This window comes from Crinia signifera, chromosome 1 (genome assembly GCF_055691185.1).
Source record: "Crinia signifera chromosome 1, ASM5569118v1, whole genome shotgun sequence".
Lineage (NCBI taxonomy): Eukaryota > Metazoa > Chordata > Amphibia > Anura > Myobatrachidae > Crinia > Crinia signifera.
In genome coordinates this window covers 360,099,182-360,120,130 of record NC_139217.1, presented here as the reverse complement: position 1 = coordinate 360,120,130, position 20,949 = coordinate 360,099,182, and the positions used below count along the sequence as shown (strand labels likewise).

Here is a 20,949-nt window from a genome sequence, read left to right as displayed (position 1 = left end):
TGGTTCTTAGCAAAAAATACCTTTCTCTCATTACATAGGTGCACTGAGTGGCCCTGGTGCAGTTGTTGATTGTTTCTGTGTTTTGTATTGCTGTTGCATGCCTTTCTGTTTTTGGTTCTTGTCTAGAGCATGTAGTTGTTGCATACATTGATTAAATGGTGCAGTCCTTCTGGCCCCTGCTTTCTTTCTGCTCTGTCTCTGAGCTTGGGTAATCTTCACTGAGGACCATGAGGGTATAGAGGGGGAGGAGCCAGCTCCAATTCATAAAGAATTTAAGGTGAGCATGGCGCCCACTAAGCAATTTGCTTAGTGGGCTATTCTGCGTAGTGAAATCGCATCGCATGGGCCATTTTACGGCGATGTGATTTTCCTATGTAATTTATTCACTGCTCTCGCATCGCATCTGCAGTAAAATTGCATGACATGACATTAGGTATGCAATCATATAATTGTATGTCTCAAAAAATAGGTTTAACGCACCCCCCACACTATCCATGCCAATCCGAAGCGTGGCGATACATGTAAAGTATTCTGCGTCCCCGCTTCGGGCTCGGTGGCTCACTGCGCTCGTCACATTCGGGGTGGGGGGGGGTGCGCATTACCTCTATTTTTGGGACTTACAATCATATTATTATATACCTAATGCCATGGCATTGCACACCCTATAAAATCACATGTGATCGCATGCGATTTTGCGGGACATGTGATGCGATATTGTGGTGTAAAAAAAATAAAAAATTACATGAAAAAATTGCATCGCATGCCGTTATAATGGCCCATGCGATGCAATTACCCTACGGTGCCATACGTAGCAAATCTGGACACCGTTCTAGGAAACAAGTACCGAATTTAATTACCAGGCTCCACTCCTTACCCCTATATTCCCCAGTATAACTCCAGTGTCCCCTATGGAATTGGACAAATGATTTATTGATATGTACCAAAATCCTTTTTTCTCCCTTGACACCAGTTTAATGTGAGACCGTTTAGCCAGATTTATACATACTGTGAAAAGCTTTTATTTTCAGCTGTCAATTCTGCTAAATTTTAGTTTTTGTTTCTAGATGTTGCATATCTGTACAAGTCCTTCAATTCAGCACAAGACAGTATGCAAGAATCAACAGGTATGTTCTCTTATTAGCCTTTTTTCACTGAGAAGTAGTTAGGGAAACATTTATCCTCGTTCACCTTCAGTGTGCATACCTCCCAACTGTCGCGCTAAACGCGGGAACGTCCCGTTTTTTGGGGACGTTTCCGCATCCTTCCTGCGGCTGGCAGTGTCCTGCTGAGGTGGGGGGGGGGGGCAGTGGGAGTCTCCCCCCCCCCCCCCCCCAATCTGACCGAATAGATGCTGTGCGCATGCGCACAGTGTCTATTCGCAACCGAAAAAGGGACGCGACTTAATTTGCATAATATGTGCCCTCATTTGCATAGTCCACACCCCCTTTTCAGGCGCACGAGTGTCCCTATTCTACTATTAAGAAAGTTGGGAGGCATGAGTGTGGTTACCCAGCAAAGCGACTGTTGAAGTGCTCTTCTTATGATGATGTGCAATAGAACTCCTCAGCCCAATCTCACAGCACTCCTGCTTTTCTATATACCAGCTGTACTCACTCACAGGTCTCATTAGACAGAGATACCCTGTTACCACAGATAGGCTCCTCTGTGAAATACAGGAAGAGTTCTGTCACTTAAACATCAGCAATAAATTGCTGCATTGTCCTGATCCCCTGATGGCTGGGTCGGGGAATCGGGAATATGAAACATATTTAAAAATCCAGATTCCTGTAATTTTTGTAACATGTTTAATCCAGTTGGTGTTGCTGGCAGATCAGGAATTGTGGGCGCTGATGTCAATATTTCAATTGAAATATTCAGAATATTTGTTTAATACTCCTTTCAACCAATTGAGATGTGGCATGACATGAGACCAGCAGTTCATGTAAGATTGACCATTAATTACCAAGTACTGTAGTTGATGCATTTCTGTGGAGAGGTCAGTGACTGAAATGTGTCAAACCTGTGATTTAAAAAAGAGAGCAGAGAGAGAAACAAATGTAATGTTGTACTATACTTCCAATAGTGCAGACAGTGAATGTTGGGTTCAGTAGTAGCTACAAACCTTAGTTGTGTAAGTTTCTCTTCATCCATTCTGAATTGTTTGCAGATACCTCAGAAGAAGCAGATGAGACTCAGACTTTGTCTTCCCTTCAAGACTCTTCATTGACCTGTGAAGAACCTCAACCTTCCACCTCCACATCTGACCTCTTCAGCACACCCACTACCTCTGCTCATGAGACAGATTCTACCATACAGATTCAGCCGCCCCCAGCAGGTTTGAGCAATTGGCTAAATATATGAAGAAGCTATAAATCTTCTCAGTGGCAAGTAATGTATAAATCTTGCTTTGGAGCGTAGCTCTTGTACATCTGCATGTAAGAAATATATATTCTGGACATTTTACAGGATTATTTCTGCAGAGACTAGAAACATAGAATTTGACAGCAGATAAGAAACTTTGCTTATCTCGTCTGCCCCTTTTTTTTTAAACCTGTTACCTCAAACCATATTTGATCCTTATTTCTTTATAAGGATATCAATATGGCTATCCCAAGCATGTTTAAATTGTTCTACTGTGTTTACTTCTACCACCTTTTGATGGGAGGCTATTCCACTTATCCACTGTAATGTAATTCTTCCTCCCTCTAGTTTCAGTGCATGTCCTTGTGTTCTTTTTTTATTTCTTAATAATAGATCTTTATTACATTTTAATGGCATACATACAGGAGTACAAAATGGGGGTACAGAGAAAAAGTTAAAATGGGGAGGGATACATGTCGGGTAAATAAATGTCCTTGTCTTCTGTTGCTCCTATTTCTGTTAAGAATGTCTCCCTCCTGTACCTTGTTAAAACCCTGGATATATTTGAAAGTTTCTATAATTTCCCCCCTTTTCCTTCTCTGCTCTAAAGTATACATATTAAGATATTTTAGTCTTTCCGGGTAAGTTTATTGTGATGTAGGCCCTGCACCATTTTAGTTGCCCTTCTTTGTACAGTCTCTAATGTATTTATATCCTTCTGATGATATGGCCTCCAGAATTAAACATAGTACTCTAGATGAGGTCGTACCAATGACCTATTCAATGGAATTGTTACTTTTTTCTTTCTACTGCTGAATCTTCTCACTATGCAACCAAGCATCTGACTTGCCTTCATCATTAGTAGTACGTTTATTTATAAGGCGCCGCAAAGTGTCCGCAGCGCCGTACATAGCAAACACAAAAAAATTACAAGGTAACGTACAGGGTGTGTTGAAAAATACAGTATAAATAGGGGTATAGCTGGTAGAACTAAAATCAGCATCAGTTCAGAAGTAGGTGTCAAAATTGTCGAGGAGACTGAAGATGAAGTAGAGGAAGGGAAGAACAGGACAGGAGCACAGATTAGGTAAAGAGGTAGGGTGAGTACGTGAGGAAGGAGGGCCCTACTCATAAGAGTTAACATACTAAAAATAGGTGGGTGGACGAACGAAAAACAATAGGATAAGTAGGAATGGAGGCAGGATAGGAGGATCAAAAGAGGTTAGGAGGAGGGATAGGCTAGTCGAAAAAAGTGGGTTTTGAGGGAGGGCTTGAAGGAGGTAAGGGAATCAGAAAGCCTGATGGGTGGCGGGAGGTTGTTCCAGTGCAAGGGGGCAGCGCGAGAGAAGTCTTGGACACGGGAGTGGGAGGAGGTGATTAGGTGAGAGGTCAGTTGGCGGTCAGTAAAGGAGCGAAGAGGCAATGTAACGATGCTTTGTTACATTGCCTACCTGCTTTTAAGTCACCTGAAATAGTGACACCTAGATTCCTCTCTGTATTTTTTGCATTAAACTGTAGTTGCCATGCTCTTGATCATTCCTCTAATCTACCTAGATCATCAATCATTTGTTTTACCCCTCCTGGTGTGTCTACCCGGTTTCTTACCTTTTGTGTCATTTGCAAAATGGCATATTTTACCTTAAATTCCATTTGCAATGTCAATAATAAAGATATTAAAAGCACTGGTCCAAGTACAGATCTCTGGGGTACTCTACATGTAACCTTTCCCTCCTGTGACTGCACTCCACTTACTACAACTCTGTTTTCTATCCTGCAACCAAGATCTCATCCATTCAACCATCTTAGAATCCAAACCCAAACTTTCAAGTTTGTTTAATAGTCTGCGATGTGGGACAGTATCAAAAGCCTTACTAAAGTCTATATAAGCTACATCTACAGCCCCCCCCCCCCCCCCCCGATCTATTACTTTAGTCACCCAGTCAAAAACTCAATAAGATTTGTTTGACATGTTCTCCCTCCAGTAAACCCATGCTGTTTAGGATCCTGTAAGTTGCTGGTTTTTGAGATTTTCTACAACTCTGATTTCCATTACATTTTCCTGTCGGTAGTTACTTACCTCTTCCTTGCTTCCACTTTTGTGCAGTGGGGCTACATTTGCTATTTTCCAGTCCAGTAGCTACAGATGGGGTAGTTCCCATCCTTGCTGGCGGGTCGCCAGGACGTCCCCTCTGGCGACCCGCCAGCAGCCTCGCCAGCGAATATACTGAGACGCACGCGCGTCTCAGTCTCCGTCGCCAGCGCGACTGAAACCCTGTCCGTCTCCGCCTCATGGAGACGGACAGGGTTAGGGGGGGGGGTGCGGGCAGGCGGTGGGGACCCGGGGGAACGGATGGAAGCGCCGTCGGAAGGGGACGCGCACGCCCCCTTCTCGCCATCGCCATGGCACTGGCGGGGGATGGCGGCTGGCGACGCCAGCGCCATCCCCTGCCAGGATCAGACCTACTCCATCTGTATTGACTGGTTGAATAATTCTGTTTAATGGTTTTACCAGCTCCTTTTAAGCTTTTTAGTATCCTTGGATGTTCCCATCTGGCCCCATTGATTTATCAACTTTCAGTTTCAAGAGACTTTCTCCTCTGTAAACTTGTTTCTCCCTCCATTTTTCTGAATATATTTAAAACTAAGTGGATATGATCCCAAGTGTGGTTGTAATAGATATATTTTTAAGATTTTTTTTATATACTCAGCCAGTAACTCTTCCTTTGCACACCGTATATTCCCAGAAGTTGTCTCTGCAGCAACAACAGCAAAGCATCAACATGACCTGCGGTCCAAAGCATCACTGGGCAGTCAGAATATTCCAGCGGAGACCAGTGATACAGCTGGCATCCCTCTTCCTAAATCTATCACAGACCAGGATCATCCTCTTCCTCCTCCTAAAAAACGACTGAAAATAGGTTAGTGTTCACTTGGCTAGTGTCCCCAAAACACATCTGGTGAACATTACAGAGGGAACACCCACATTTTGATGTGAATCCACCTAATTAAAAAAAAAAATTCTTGAGGTCTACAGGCACACCATGTTGTTTTTGTTTGTTATTTACATATATGGTGCCACAAGGGTTCCGCAGCACCTAATAATACATAATTGAGCAAAAATATGAAAAAATTATCTGTAGGTTTAAATGAAATTGGCTCCTACTTAGGTGTAATTAAATTATTCATACATATCCAGTGGTTTCAGACACAGACAATGGGATTAGGGATGCCAAGGTCATATTTTCAATCCTGGGATTCGGAAGCGCAGTCTAATCTGGGATTGGAAACTCCATTCCTGGAATTTTAAATTCTGGTGGTTTTCGGGTCAAATCCCGGGTTCTTATCGATTCCTGGATTGGCCACCCTAAATTAGATATTGTATGGTTTATAATATATGAGACTTGTAGTACAATTGTGTGTAAATTTGCACCATGATAGGAAAGGAGCTACAGGGCTGTAGTTTGTAATCGCTAGCAGGGACAGGCAGTCAGGATAGGCAGTGCTTCCCCATTAATTTTGTTTAAAATAATACAAAAAAATATACCTGTGTCACATTCTGTATTTTCTTCATATTATTTTAGTAATTTGTAAAATTTACATTAGTTTGGGAAGAACTGATAAGCGGAGCTTCCCTCTGATAAGTGTAAGTAGATGAAGTGCCGGAGGGGGGGCTAAGCCGTGGGCTAAAAAAACCATCAAAAAAATGGTAAAAAGCACTTTGAGAAGTGCTTCATTGACAGCAGATTCAGCTGCCATCCAGTCACAGCAGCCCCTGTTAATTAAGCTGCTGGAAGTGCCGCTTTTGTCCGGATCTCTCCTGGTGCACCTGGTGGTGAGGGGTGGCTGTGGCAGTGCCTCTCTGTACATAGCTACCACTGCACGTCACTGATCGCTAGAATAGGGTTGCTGTACTGTAAAAACACAGTGCCCCAGAATTATTATTATTTTTTAGTAGTACATTTGCAAGATAATATGTGATACATTTATAGATGGCCACCGATTGATGCAGGTGTTTGTACTAATAATAATTTTTTATATATACCTGAAGTTGTATTTATCCATGTGGTGATGAATTAACTTTCAGCGCTGGTGCACATATTTTTAGATTAGCGCTGTTTCATGTGTTCATTGTGATTTTTACACAGTTCTTCCGGAATGCCTTGTCCTATTTTTTTAATTTTCATTGAGAGAATGTATTAATTGATGTTCTCGGTCTACATCTTTTAGGCGAACATCCTTATGTGTGCACAGATGTAAGCTTAAGTTGTTCTTTGGGATAGTAAATTGTTAATTGCATATCGATATGCAAAATCTGTTGTTACCTTATATCGTATTTCACATGCGTTCACTATAGACACTATCTTCAGTATTGAGACGGGTATAGAAAAACAGCTGGGTGGCACTTAAAGGCATCCTTGAAATATAGAGACCATTTAATATATTGACCTCTGTATATTGGATGGAGGGTCGCATCCCTTGAAATATATTTTGGAAAAGGAAAGTGTTGCCCATCTAGTTGCTCTTGATGTTCACAGGGCAGTTGTTGGAGAATAGTAATGATATTCTAAAGATTTGGAGGAACAGTAAGTTTATTTTTTTTGGGGGGGGGGGGGGGGAGGAGTTATTCCATTATGAAATTGGGAGTTATCAACTTTTTGACCTTTTTCTAAAGGAGAATATTGATTTTTTTTTTTACCATATATTTACAAATATATATGTATATCTCTTCATTTAGAAACCAGTGGTACAAGTGGCCATAACCCCGCACCAGCCAGTGATGCAAAAGGCGCACCTGATGATGCTAAATCGGCTAGTTTGAAGCCAGACAAGATGGAAGAGACCCTGACCTGCATTATTTGCCAAGAACTGCTGCATGATTGTGTCAGGTAACATTTAGAGATTAGCTCGAAACAACTCATTTGTTACGTTTTTACTCTGACATTAAGGGGGAAATTTATTAAGATCAGAATTAGACTTCGCATGTGATGTTGCTATGGGCAACCAATCAAATCCTGTCTACTACCTTTTAGAGGGTGCTAAATAAATAAGAAGTAGATTCTGATTGGTTGCCCATAGCAATATGACATGTAAAGTCTAATTCCCATCTTAGTAAATTTCCCACAAAATTTATAGCAGGGATGTCTAATTTATATTTGAGTAATGTGTCTTCTACCATCTTGTGTACTTTACGACCTCTAAATTATAAAGCCACCTACACACAAGCCGATCCCCAACGATGCCGATATTAGCTGCTTCAGGGGACCTAGTGGAGGTGCTGGAATTGGCAAGTGCATACACACTCTCCAATGCTAGCTCAAAAGGGAGCGTGCGGTGGAGGAAGTGACCAGTCCTTAATCAGGACCTCATGCAGGATGAGGCAGGGGGTCGTTAATTATATGCGGGAGCGCCATCATTAATGTTGGGTGTACACACTAGGCGATATTGTGAACATATTGCTCAGAAAACCCTTTTGAGTGATATTGTAAACCATATCACCTAGTGTATGTGGGGCTCAAGTCTTATTCCTTATGTTAAAAGATGAATTTATTGTACTATCTATAGGGCAGGCGTAGGCAACATGTGGCTCCCTAGCTGTTATGAAACTAAGTCCCATGCCTTGCCACAGTTTTGCTATTGGAGTTCTAAAACTTTGGCATGGCCTGCTGGGATTGTAGTTTCACAACAACTGAAGAGCCACAGGTTGCCTATGCCTGGTATATGGTGTTTAAAATGATTAGCTTTTGCTGGAATCTGATGCACCAGTATATTCACACAAGGGGGAGTGGGAGACTTTGCACAACCTTCATGGAATTAGTTTTATGCACTGCCATGCTATCGTGAAGGCTGTAACAGTCTCTCTCCCTTTTTTCATCCATGGTTTATTCATATTTTATAAGAACACTTGTGATGTTCATAGGAAAAATTTGTTGATTGTCTTTTTTTTTTTATATTTTGTATGTCATGAATTTTAAATAGGATATTCTAAAACAGAAAGAAAGCTAAAAGGGGAAGGGTACATTAGTCTTGAAAAATGTAAAGTATGTACGCATTCAGTCTCATACAAAGGTGTGTGATGCAGTCAGCATCCCAGTGATCCCGACTGCCACCAGATGTTGACTGTGGGGGGACTTCGGGCATTATGAGGGGAGGGGGTGTAAGGTTTCGGCACCAAAATGCACGGTGGGGGTGTAAGGGGGGGGGGGGCTGGGCTGTGGTGTTAGGCTTAGTCACTAGCAGGGAGAGTTGGGGTCTGCCCTCCGATGTCGGTATCAGTATATTGATCACCTGTCATCTGTATATATGCAATTGGGGCAACTAGGGACTATGAGAAGCAGTACAGAGTGGTGCGAACGTTACAGTAAATGTATTAGATAATATACAAAATTAAAATACATTCCACAATAGGCTGTAAAAAGATTGTTGACCAGTCAAAACACATTGGTAGAGAGGGCTGGAGACTATGAGCCCGATTCAGAAATGCTTGCTGGGCAGTGATTGTTCGGATCTCAGCGAGCAGGTAAGGCAGACCCACACAACTATCCTATATTAAGGATTAAGTGGACCTTTTCCTTCATACCCAGGACAGGGGTCCAATATTTTCCATCTGGTATTCAGGCCCCAAACATATATGATGGCAATTCTACCAGCCTATGGTGGAATGTGTTTTTTTTTTTTTTTTGTATGTTATTAATATGCCTTACTGCGCTGAGGTGCACTTTTTGTTTTGTTTGAGGCTTACCTGTATGTGTGTAGTTCGAGTCAAGTGAGACCTTTTGTATAAAAGGTGTAATAATGGGGCAGATTTATTAAGCCTGGCGAAGTGATAAAGTGGCTGGTGATAATGCAGCAACTAGTCAGCCCCTAACTGTCATTTTCAGACCCTGTCTTTAACTTCACTGGTGCTAATTTTCTGGTATGTTATTGCCCATTTTTCCACTTCACCAGGCTCAGTAAATCTGCCCCATTATTACAACCTTTTAAATGTGTGTTCAGAAAGTGCTTTTATAGCCTTTTTCAATCGCAATCAACCACGTGGGGTAGACTAAACCAGTATAGCTGTGGTGTGTTTAAGCAATGTAACTTTTTGAATGAACCTTGTTCTGTCAGTTTGCAGCCCTGCATGCACACATTCTGTGCTGCCTGTTACTCCGGGTGGATGGAGCGTTCATCCCTCTGCCCCACTTGCCGGTGTCCTGTTGAACGTATTTGTAAAAATCATATCCTTAACAATCTAGTGGAAGCCTATCTGATCCAGCACCCAGGCAAGTCCAGGACCCATACTTTTCTTTTTTTTATTTTTATGTTCAAAAGCAGTAAAACATTCAAATGTGATCACATTTAATCTGTATTCTAAGTGAAAGTTGAAATACTGTTTATGTGATTTTTGTGCTAATATATTCCTGTGACGCATGTGCCCTACTCCTGCGAACTACAGAGAAGTGCCGCAGTGAGGAAGACAGGCGCAGCATGGATGCTCGCAACAAGATCACACAAGATATGCTGCAGCCTAAGGTGCGCCGGTCATTCTCCGATGAAGACGGTAGCTCTGAAGACCTGCTTGAGCTGTCGGACGTTGACAGTGAATCCTCAGACATTAGGTTTGTGACTCAAATTTGTATGAAGTTTGTGACATTTTTTGCTCTGATTTTTATTCTACTTTTTTGAATACAAGCTTTTTCTGCAGGGAAGCGACACCTGAAGATATTTGTGTCCTCAATTACTTTAGTATTTATGTATTACTGTATTTATATATTACTTTTTATTGACTTGATTTGCTTTATTTTAGTCAACCCTACACAGTCTGCCGACAGTGCCCAGGATATATTAGACACATGCAGTCCCCACCTTATCCACTACCCATTGAAACGGAAGCGTTACGGACTTTGAGGGACGCCCCTTCTACCTCAGCCAACTTTCCTGCAGGTTTGTTTGTTAACATTACTATGTGCTATGACCTAATCAATGTATAGCATTGTGGTAAGCCTTCCTGCCTCACAGCACATGGTCATGAGTTTCCCTTCCCTTCCACAGCCCATTCTGTGTGGGATTTTGTATATTTGGAGCGTGGTTTCACCCCACACTCCAAAAGTAACTGACAGGTTAATTGAATAACCCAAGTGTATGTGCACTTGTATGTTACCCTTTCACACCGCAAATGCCAGGTCGCACCTGGTAGTTGGACACTGGCCAGTCCTGGGAGCGACCTGGCATTTGCAATCTTTTAAGTGACCCCGCAATAGGAATTGAGACAGCGGTGGGGGTGGAGCTGACGCAGTCTCCAATTGCTGCTGTCTCCATAGTGTGAACGGGACCTGGGTCGCTCTACCCAGGTTACCTGTTCACACTGCACAGCAACCCGGGTCAGACTTGTGTTCAACCCTGGTAATGACCAGGGCTGAAATGCTAGGTTGTTTGACCTGGGAATTTGATCAGTGGTTCTTTCACACAACCGAAAAGTTTTTTTTGGGTGGTCTGAAAATGGTATCAGAGACTTGACATGTAAGTGAATAAAATATTAATACCATTGCTTTTCCGCCTCTCAAGTAATGGGTTTAGAGGGTCTGTTTGTTTCCTCTCTATGGACTCTTGGAGCCACATGTTGCATATTTTACCAATTGTATAATGTAGAGGCTAGATTTTTGCAATCCTGGACAGGGGGCGTTAAATATTGAAGGACCATTATTCGCACCTAATTTATTTTGTAAGAACAATTTTAATGGCATTTTCATCACTTCTTTCTTTTTTTTCCCTGTGCCTTTTTATTTTAGTTGCCCAGGAATATGTATGCTCTTCCCAGGGAAGTCATGTGATATGTACCTGCTGCTTTCAGCCAATGCCGGACAGGAGAAGTGAACGGGAGCAGAATCCACATGTGGCCCCACAACAATGTAAGGGCTGACTATGTCTACTGAGTTTTAAAATGTCATTTTAAACACTTATTGCCACCTGTTTCATTCTCCATTACCAATATCCATATTATTGCACCTCCTTGACCTTGTTTTTGCTTTCACAGGCACTGCCTGTTTGCAGCCTTTCTGTCACATGTATTGGGGATGCAGCAGAATGGGCTGCTTTGGCTGTTTGGCTCCATTTTGTGGTAAGCTGCTTTATTCCTAATTGCTGCATTTGTTTTTTGTTTGTTGTCCGCATGGGTGATGCTCACTCACAACCATTCTATCAGAAGTGAAGATTTTTTATACATAGTATAAAATCCTTCACATTCACTTAGAAAACAGGGCACATTTAGACATGATTAACCCACACCTATTTCCAACTAGGATGTATCCCTTTAAAGTAGCAAAACCACTTTTTCCTTCCTTACAAAAAAAATCCCATGTAAAAGCCTTTTCCTTCTATAAATGTAGATATTCTTAAAAAAAGACCTCAATTAAAATGGTATGTACCCAGATACAGATGTGTTCCTTATACATCTGTGCTACTGTCACTCCCCTTTTGGTGCATGAGAATCTTCAAGCAATGGGGTTTTGGTGTCTTAAATCAAACAAAAACACTTGAGTCAAACGCTGCCTTCCCCCGCAACTTTGTTGGGCATACACCCTCAGAAGAGTTTCTAAAACATTGACCTAGCAGCGGAAGCCCATACTACAAAGCACCCCACCTTCTGGAACACTATTCCGGTTTCTTTTGGGTAACCCCTCGTACATTTTTTAAAATAGAACTGGTTAAGCGGTTCCAGTTGATTAGATCTACAGTGTCTAGTTCAACATTGACAAAAGGTTGACATTGACCAAAGGTCGTCATGCAAAAGGTTGACATTGACCAAAGGTCGTCATGCAGAAGGTTGACATTGACCAAAGGTCGTCATGCAGAAGGTTGACATTGACCAAAGGTCGTCATGCAGAAGGTTGACATTGACCAAAGGTCGTCATGCAGAAGGTTGACATTGACCAAAGGTCGTCATGCAGAAGGTTGACATTGACCAAAGGTCGTCATGCAGAAGGTTGACATTGACCAAAGGTCGTCATGCAGAAGGTTGACATTGACCAAAGGTCGTCATGCAGAAGGTTGACATTGACCAAAGGTCGTCATGCAGAAGGTTGACATTGACCAAAGGTCAACATGTCATTTTCACATATTTCTCACATTTTTGGACTTTTTCCTAATTTAACATTCACATGGACTCCGATTGGCAGGTGTGCTACACTTATTGGGGGTCCGTGTTGACAGGTCTTGACACTGACACCAAAAAAAACTTTTTTCATGTCAAACTTTTGCTTGTGTTGACCTTGTGAATGTCGACATTGTCCATATCTCACTTTTGTCAGTGTAGACCTTTTGCATGTCAACCTAGACACTAGACCTTTCCATTCACGCCCATAAAAAGAACAGTATAACAGATTGTTTAAATAGTGTTAACAACCCAAAAAAAGTTACGTGTATTACATATTAAAAAATAAAAATCTGTTGCGTAACTAGCAAATACTAAGTCTGGGTCAGGTGGAAAATAAGTTAAATATTGCGGTGCTCATACCCTAGTGCATCTTCTCCAAGGGAAGCAGTTGCATGCAATATCTCCTGAACTGCATGCGATAGACTGTATGTAGGTCTTTTGCATACAATGTATAGTATCTAGAGCTGGGGTAGCCAACCCTAGTCCTCGAGAGCTACCAACAGTGCATGTTTTGCAGGTCTCCTCACAGAATCACAAGTGAGCTAATTAGCTCCATCTGTGGATCTTTTAAAATGTGTCAGTGATTAATGAGTGCAGCTATGCAGCAGCTAGGTTGTCTAGAAAATGTGAACTGTTGGTAGCTCTCGAGGGCTAGGGTTGGCTACCACTGATCTAGAGTGTAGCCTTCCCGATCTTCAGATTCTGATCCGATGCTCATAGGATCATTTGTCGGAATCCGATGAAATAGGTCAAAATTGCTCTAGTGTATGGTCACCTTTAGAATCCTCTACTCCCTGCTCTGTTTAGCTATAGCTTATACTATAAAAATAATTACATATCATCTATAGATTAAGTCATTGCTGAGTTGCAAATAGATAAAGTGATAAAATGTTACGGATCATGTTGGAGCATACTAACAATAAGAAATAGGGGCAGAAATACCGCAAATTAAAAAATCACAACACTATCCTAGGAGAACCGCAATATATGTCAACAGGAGGCAACAATGAATATTACCACTAGGTGGCTCTCTTACCACAGATGATCTAACGAGTGGATTGAAAGGTCTGCAGTGTCTAGGTAGACAGTCAAGTCAATTAGTTAAGACAAGCAAAAGATCGACATGCAAAGGCATGTGCACATAGTGTTAAGGCCCGCCCTTGTAAACACCTCACTGCCGCTAGCAACCAGCAATACCTTTTACCAAAGACTTTTGCTTTTTAGAACTGTATTCTATTATAAGAAGAGCCCATCATTCAATTATGTGTGTTTTGCATTGTTAATTGTACTAGACCATTGTCATATCACTACATACCTGTGTCATCCATATATGTTTTTGACTTTATTTGCATGAACTGTTACATAGAGTAATAAGAAGATTAAAAACTGACTGAAATAGGCAGGAGATTATGGTGCGGCTGAGAGACTTTTAAATTGCCAATAGATTTATTTATTTATTTTCAGTTTCTTATATAGTGCAGCAGATTCCGTTGCGCTTTACAATAGTAGACCGTGATACAACAAACTGGGTAACAGCAGACATAATTGGGGGTTAGAGGGCCCTGCTGCAAGCTTACAATCTATAGGGTGATGGTAGACACACCTAATTGGTGTTGTAAGACGCACCCAGTGGTTGTTGTTACACATGCACAATAGGTGGTGCACCCCCTATGACGACATGGAAAAGGTTGACACATGGAAAAGGTTGCCATGAGTTTTTATATGGTAATGTGGGTATCATTGATCAACCCTTATTTATGTAGTATCAAATTTTGTAAACAATCAATAGAGTAGCGGCGACTTAATTGCTAAATCACCATCAATAAAGGATATGCCAAATGTATTTTGTAAAATAAAATAATTTTATATAAAAAAGATATATATTGTATGACATGAGTATAGAATTTTTTTTTAAAAGATTTTCTATCTAAAAAGTGTACACCTATGAAAAAAACAACAACTTTTATCTCCACAAAATAAGTATATAAAGGATGAAACCGAAGGATTGCTTAATTTATGGATTCAGTGGGAGATGAGCAACACCTAGGGTTGCCACCTCACTCATCATGAATTCCTGGAGATCTACTCCCCACAATTCTAATGCGCGCCCTCCTGGAAAAGTGGGTGTGGCCTATTCAAAAAAGTGGGCGTGGTGTCTGTAATATTTGTATATAGCATATAATATTATATGTAATGTAATGTAATATTAGCTTTAGGGTATTGCACAGCTGCTTACTTATGACTGTATGTAAGTGTACAACTCTGAATCTGGCCCATTGTTTTCACATCCATTCCATCCCATCCAGGGTGACATCTAGCACCCGCACTTAGAGTATGTATGCTGCTGGGTTGCATAGGACTGTGAGATGCGGCTGTGCTTGTACCTGTGCACCATAACTGCAGCTGTTTGTATGTAATGTGTGCAGAGGTCACCGTGAGTGTGGAGCCAATAACATACAAAGTTACAGTACCTTGCTGCTGACCACACTGGGCCTGGATCTTCTCCCCGTTCAGCGTGCACCCTGGACCCTCCACCGTAGTGACGGCGGCGTCCTGGGACCAGTACTACTGCTCCCAGTGCGGCTAATACTACATTCAAGATAACAGTGGGGATTGGAATTCAAAATAAGGTGCCAGCTATATGGTGAGGTCTCGCAGCATCCCAAACATGCAGCCTGCAAGCTGATTGTGATTGGCCGGCAGCGAGAGGGGAGTACAGTGAGATAGGTGGGATTCTCATTGGTACGTGCCCCCAGCTGTCATCTGACGTGTCTGCCTGTGTCTCGTCTCCCGCACAGCTGCAGTGCACACTGGTGGGATGAGGGGCGGGTAGTCGGGCGGGTTCTGGCCACTGGGGAGAGGGCGAGGCGCAGGAGGCTTTTCTGGACACCCGGATTCCGGGAGACTGGAAAAGCCTCCTGGAGGGTTGCCACCGATTCCTGGAGAATCCCGGAAATCCGTGAGAGGTGGCAACCCTAGCAACACCTGACTAGTTTTCGGCTGTCTGACTTCATCAAATTGCACAATTCATGCAATTTGGCTGCAACATTTCCAGATGAGGGAGCTGGTGCATTGTCCTGGTGGGAAAAAAAAAACCTAACCTATGAATTGATCTCAAATGTAGTATGGCATTGTTTGAAAGATGGTAGTACACAATAGTAATACCAATTTTCACCACAACGCCACCTGTCTTCAAACACAGGTACTTATTGATCCAATACTGAAAGCAATAACACAAACAATCTGTTAGCCGGATGAGTCATATTCTTTAAGATATCATGCGCCCTACACAAACAGCGCTTCCTCTGAATATCCTCAGCGGCTGGGATAGAAGTACCTATTATCCGTTGTGCCAGTTAAATTACCCTCTGAATTGACTTCCGCTACACAGCCGTACAGTTCCCATACCAAATTCGCTGTGTACAGGTAGTATTCACAGTCTTCCGGTAGGGCCGCTCTCTCTTCATACATAATAGGTGTAGGATTGACCATGGCCACAGTCCCAGTCTCTCCCTCCTTGATACGTTTTTGTTTAAACGCAAGATAAAGGCGACTGTAACTTACCCTTCAGCGCAATTGATCTTCGTGTGGAACATGTTTTTGCTCCGATGCACCGCATGGAGAGCAGTCTGTGGTAGAGCGTATCAGAGAAGCTGTGACCTACCTTGGAAGGATTTGGCTTCCAGCATCCTTTTTGTCCAAATTTTGGCTTTGGCAGCTAGAAGAACTCTCTGGCTTTGCATATGGAAAGCACACAAAATGCATGAATGCCTCCCTTTTAGTGGTGGCCTCTTTGTCCTGACGTAGATACGTTTATTAAATCAGCATTTCTGCAATCCACAGCCCCCAAAGCTAATGTTCCTTCTTTTCGGTCCTTTTGTCCCTATGTTCATCAGTGGTTCCAAACTTCCTTCCACTGTCGGACTTCTTCCTCCTGTGGCAGAAAGCCCAAAGGAATACAGGAATGGCTGGCTACCAAGGCTGCCTCCCAAGTTCAGACAAGCCAGCCGCATGCTGGCTATGACTCCCAAGGTAGGAGGCTGTCTACAGTTGTTCTGCAACGTTTGATAGAGGGAGAGTCCTGTCTCTATGCTTCAGAGTCAAATTTCCTGTGGTTTGCAGTCCTATTGTGCCTTACCCTTCAGGTTATACACCCACCCTTGTGTATTTACTTAAGTTATTTCAATTATGACTACTACCATGCGACTTTAAGGGGGTCAACATTACACCATATCTGGATAATCTCGTCCTAGTGGCCCAGTCAATGATCGCTCTGCAGGATTATCTCTCCCTGACAATTAGTTTACTTTAACATGGATTTATTTTTCAACTGTCATAGGTCCAACTTTACTCAGCGCCTGACACACATGTGAACCCTCTTGGGCACCTATCTTCGTTGTGCTTTTTAACCCCAGGACAAGATAGCTTTGCTACAGGCATTAATCAAGTCCCTTCTCCGCACTCTAACCATATGGGTACATCAATTGCATGCTACTTTTGGAAAAGATGTTCACCCAGTTTCACTAGTAAGTCTTCCAGACAGGCCTTCAGCCAAGTGGAATGGGTTCCCCCTTTCAATCAAATTTGGGTACTTATGTTTTATCTGGGCTCCCATGTTAAATGCACCCCATTTTTTTCATACCCCTACTATCCAACTACACATGGAGTTGATTTTATATAGTGTGGCGAGCCACCGTGCCCGAAGCGTGGCGAGCGCTTGCCGTCTCATAAGAAAAACGGGAGCCCAGATATTACATAAGTACCCAAATTTGAGAGGATTTTTTGTCCCTGGAAGCTAGTCACTCCCTCCTGTTGTGTCTTCAGGTGTCTCACTTGGACAAAGGGCGTCCATTCTTGTTCCGTAAGTGGGTGTTTCTTACCATGAATTCTAGCCTCTGGGGCCGGGTGGCAAGCACTCAGGAGGTGAGCTTTCAGGGTTGCTAGTCCTACAGAGACTCTCACCTTTTAATGGACTCTTTTGAGTTTCATGTGATCTACAGGGCCCTCCGTAAGACAAGGCCCCTTTTTCAGGGCCTTCCAGTCATGATCCATTCTGACGCGACTGTGTAAATTTGCCTATATAATTCATCTCGGAGGCAATAAGTTACCAAGCCATGCATGAAGTTGGCAGGATCTTGCAGTGGGGGGAATGATTCTTTTTTTCTGACTTTCATTGGTTTACCCTCCCAGATGTGGACCATTAGGAGGCTAATTATCTCAGCCATTGGGATGTCCACCCTGTAGAGTGGTCTCTTCACCAGGAGGTGGTCAACTGGTGGATCGTTGGGGTCACCGAGTCATAGACTAGATGGCCTCCTGCCTCAACAGTAGGGCTTGCACGTTACTGTTCCAGGATGCTCCATGTGGATGCTTTCTCAATTCTTTGAACTTCTGTTTATTTATATCTTCCCACCGATATCGATTCTACCCTTGGTGGTATGCAAGATAAAATAAGATGGCAGCACTTTCCTCTTCATATCTCCGGTTTGACTATGTTAATGTTTTATGTGTTTCGCAGACTTAACACCACTCTCCGCCGTGGCACTGTGACAGACATTCTTTCCCAAGGACGGTAGATCTAGCGTCTTTGATGGGGTGGTTGATGAGACAACCCTCCTAGGGATCATACTCTGTGCATAAAAGCCATCTTAAATCAAATATACGTCTCCTCGTGTGTTCACCAAAAGCTTAGACCTGAAATTTTCCAGACCACCAAACTTAGCTTTTCTGCAGTCGGTTTTGTCCTTTTTGAAGGTTTTGCTCTTTTTGGTTTACTTTCAGGGGCATTTGGCTACTATCACTGCGGTTCAAACTTTCCTCCAGGTAGTTCTCCGCATTAAACCCTCATACCTTTTGGTGAAGCCATGGTATTTGTTCTCAGGGATCTTCAACATCCTCCCTTTTTAAACCTTGGTGGACCTACAGTAAAGTGGGTTTCTTTTTGGCGACCTCTTTGCCCTGCCATTTCTCTGAACATAGTGACTTCTCATACACTTTAGATCTCCTTTCATAATTTTTCAACCGGACCAGGCGCTGTTACGTACCATGCACACTTTTCTTCCAAAAGTTGTTTCTAAGTTCCATATCAACCAAGAGATTGTTCGTCCTTTAAGCAGACTGGACATCCAAGTCGTCTCTCAACTATGGATGCAGTGTGGGCACTGTGCACTTATGTGGAGCTGTTTGAAGAGTTTTTTTTTTTTTTTTTTCTCTCAGTGGTTAGCCTGCCACCAAACAAACTATTGCTTATATTCACATTTAACATTTAGACTCCTTTGCCTCTGGGGACATTCCATTTGTGTAAAGAGTCCTTTGTGCAGCTCAGGAGCATTCCAGTTCCATGGTCTGTAATCCAGTGTCCCCTATGGCTGAAGGAGAAAACTGGGTTTTGCTTCTTCCCTGCTAAATCTGTTTATTTTATTGGCATGAAAGACACTGGATGCCCTCCCATTTACTCCTGGTGTGCGTTGGGGTTACCAGAATTCGTTTTTTGCCTGCGCTGCCCTAAAGATGAACCCTTTGGTGTCCAGGCTCCTCCAGCCTAACGATTACCTTGTACTCCAATGGAGGAACCAATTTTAGCAAATCTGAAACCGAATCCTGGGTACTTGTTTCCTAGCAAGGCGCCCAGTACAAATTTAGGGTACTGGGCTATTCTCCGTAGTGAAATCGCATCGCGCAGCGTGTATAGTGCTATGCGATGTCCATATGAAATGCACAGGAGTGCTTATACAATGAAATATCGCATTGAATCACAGGGCACCAGGTGCGATGCGATATTTCATAGTAGAAGCACCCACGATGAGATGTGATGGGTGCTTACTATGAGAAGTGATTACATGTGATGTGTGCATAGTATGATATGTGATGGGTGCTTACAATTGAAAGCACCTATGGCATTGTTTAGCGTCACCTCCAGTATCAACGCCACCCAGAAGCGTGGCGAGCAGTGGTGGAACGCGTCCTCCGACCTTTTCATACCCCCACGATCCACATCCGCTTGGAGTAGATTTTATATAGTGTGGTGGCAAGCCACCGAGCCTGAAGCGTGGCGAGTGGACGTGGAATACATTTAAAGTAATCCGCTGCACTCGCCGCGCTTCGGGCTCGGTGGCTCGCTGCGCTCACCACACTATATAAAATCTGCTCCATGCTGACGTGGATAGTGGGGGTATGAAAAGGTCGGAGGACGCGTACCGCCGCCCCTCGCTGCGCTCGCCACACTTCGGGGTGGCGTGGATAGTGCTGCTGTTTTAGGACCACATTCACACCTGCAAATTCATACAGCTGACACAGTAATGACGACATGTGTTAACTAATAACTAATTTACTAAAATAATTTCATTAATGTATCATAAATAATTAAGAACATTCATTAATTAAAATATAACAATTTTTAAATAAACAGTAATGATTAAAGAACAATAAATAAAATAATAATTAATCATCCTTGGGGAGGAGCTTCAGTGCCTCAACTATGTGGAGGAAAGGGTCCTCGGCTCACAATGTTTTTCGCCACATGAACTCTGTCAGATATGACTGCAGCTTGCGACGCACAGTGCCTCTTTGGCGCTTATTGTGCCCCTTACATGCGCTCCACAAATGCTCTACATTTTCCCCCTGTGGCCGGGTCAATAAAATTGAACCGGTGGTTCACCATAAAATGCTGGTAACCAGCCAGTTCAAGTTGGGCGGTGCTGTATGCCCTCCAGCACTCTATATAGATTGTGTTGCCCGGCTCTATATTCTCCTGGATACACTCCATTAATATCGTGGCATCACGCCTGGGCACCATTTGCAAGAAGCACTGTCCAGTCTCATGGCATATCCCTCCAAAAATCCACTGCTGTGGAAGAATGCGGCCTGCGTTTTTTCCTCTTGACGAACAGCATCTCATCAACTTCATGTGACCAGGTCCACCAATCCTCCGCTGGCCATTATGTCCATTGCGCACGCCTCCTGCATCCAGCGGTTATAGAGGACAGCATTTTTTTTTAGACATGTCCAGCTGCTGGCTGCAATATTCAATAGAGGTGAGCTCCTGGGCCCATGAATAGATGAACCGCAGCATCGTCACAAAGGACAAGCGGCACCCTGGAAACCAGGGTGCCGCTCTCAGGCACACTTTTACATGGCAGCGCCACATTGATTCCTTTAAAGAAAGGTGCATAGTGTGGCCATTCGCGCAATTCTGCGCCACTGGAAGCAGATCATGCGCCTGGAAAAAGGCGATAGCTTCCTCCTCCATCTGAAGCAGCGAGAACACGGTCATAGATTCAGCCATCTCAATAATCTCAAAAGATACTGAATAATTTCCAAAAATCACCACCAGCTCTGAGGTATGCTTCTTCTCACAACAGAATATCACCTCAGAGTGATTTCTGAGCGTATCTGACAGGGGGCGTGAATGAGGGAACGGGAAAATCGCATCGCATGCTACTATAACGTGATGCAAT

The 20,949-nt window shown here is 43.0% G+C and overlaps 1 protein-coding gene across 4 annotated transcripts in view; it reads left to right on the top strand.

The window, feature by feature from the left end:
- Window positions 1-20,949, top strand: part of CHFR (checkpoint with forkhead and ring finger domains) — a 56,446-nt gene that overhangs the window by 21,677 nt on the left and 13,820 nt on the right. For 2 of the 4 annotated variants that reach the window (XM_083149917.1, XM_083149926.1), the window contains exons 5-13: window positions 1,065-1,124; window positions 2,168-2,335; window positions 5,106-5,279; window positions 7,097-7,247; window positions 9,469-9,623; window positions 9,797-9,959; window positions 10,148-10,284; window positions 11,130-11,249; window positions 11,375-11,458. In XM_083149917.1, coding sequence (XP_083006043.1) covers window positions 1,065-1,124; window positions 2,168-2,335; window positions 5,106-5,279; window positions 7,097-7,247; window positions 9,469-9,623; window positions 9,797-9,959; window positions 10,148-10,284; window positions 11,130-11,249; window positions 11,375-11,458 — 1,212 coding nt within the window. The remainder of the gene's footprint in view (window positions 1-1,064; window positions 1,125-2,167; window positions 2,336-5,105; window positions 5,280-7,096; window positions 7,248-9,468; window positions 9,624-9,796; window positions 9,960-10,147; window positions 10,285-11,129; window positions 11,250-11,374; window positions 11,459-20,949) is intronic. The other 2 variants (XM_083149934.1, XM_083149942.1) reach the window with 2 other exon arrangements.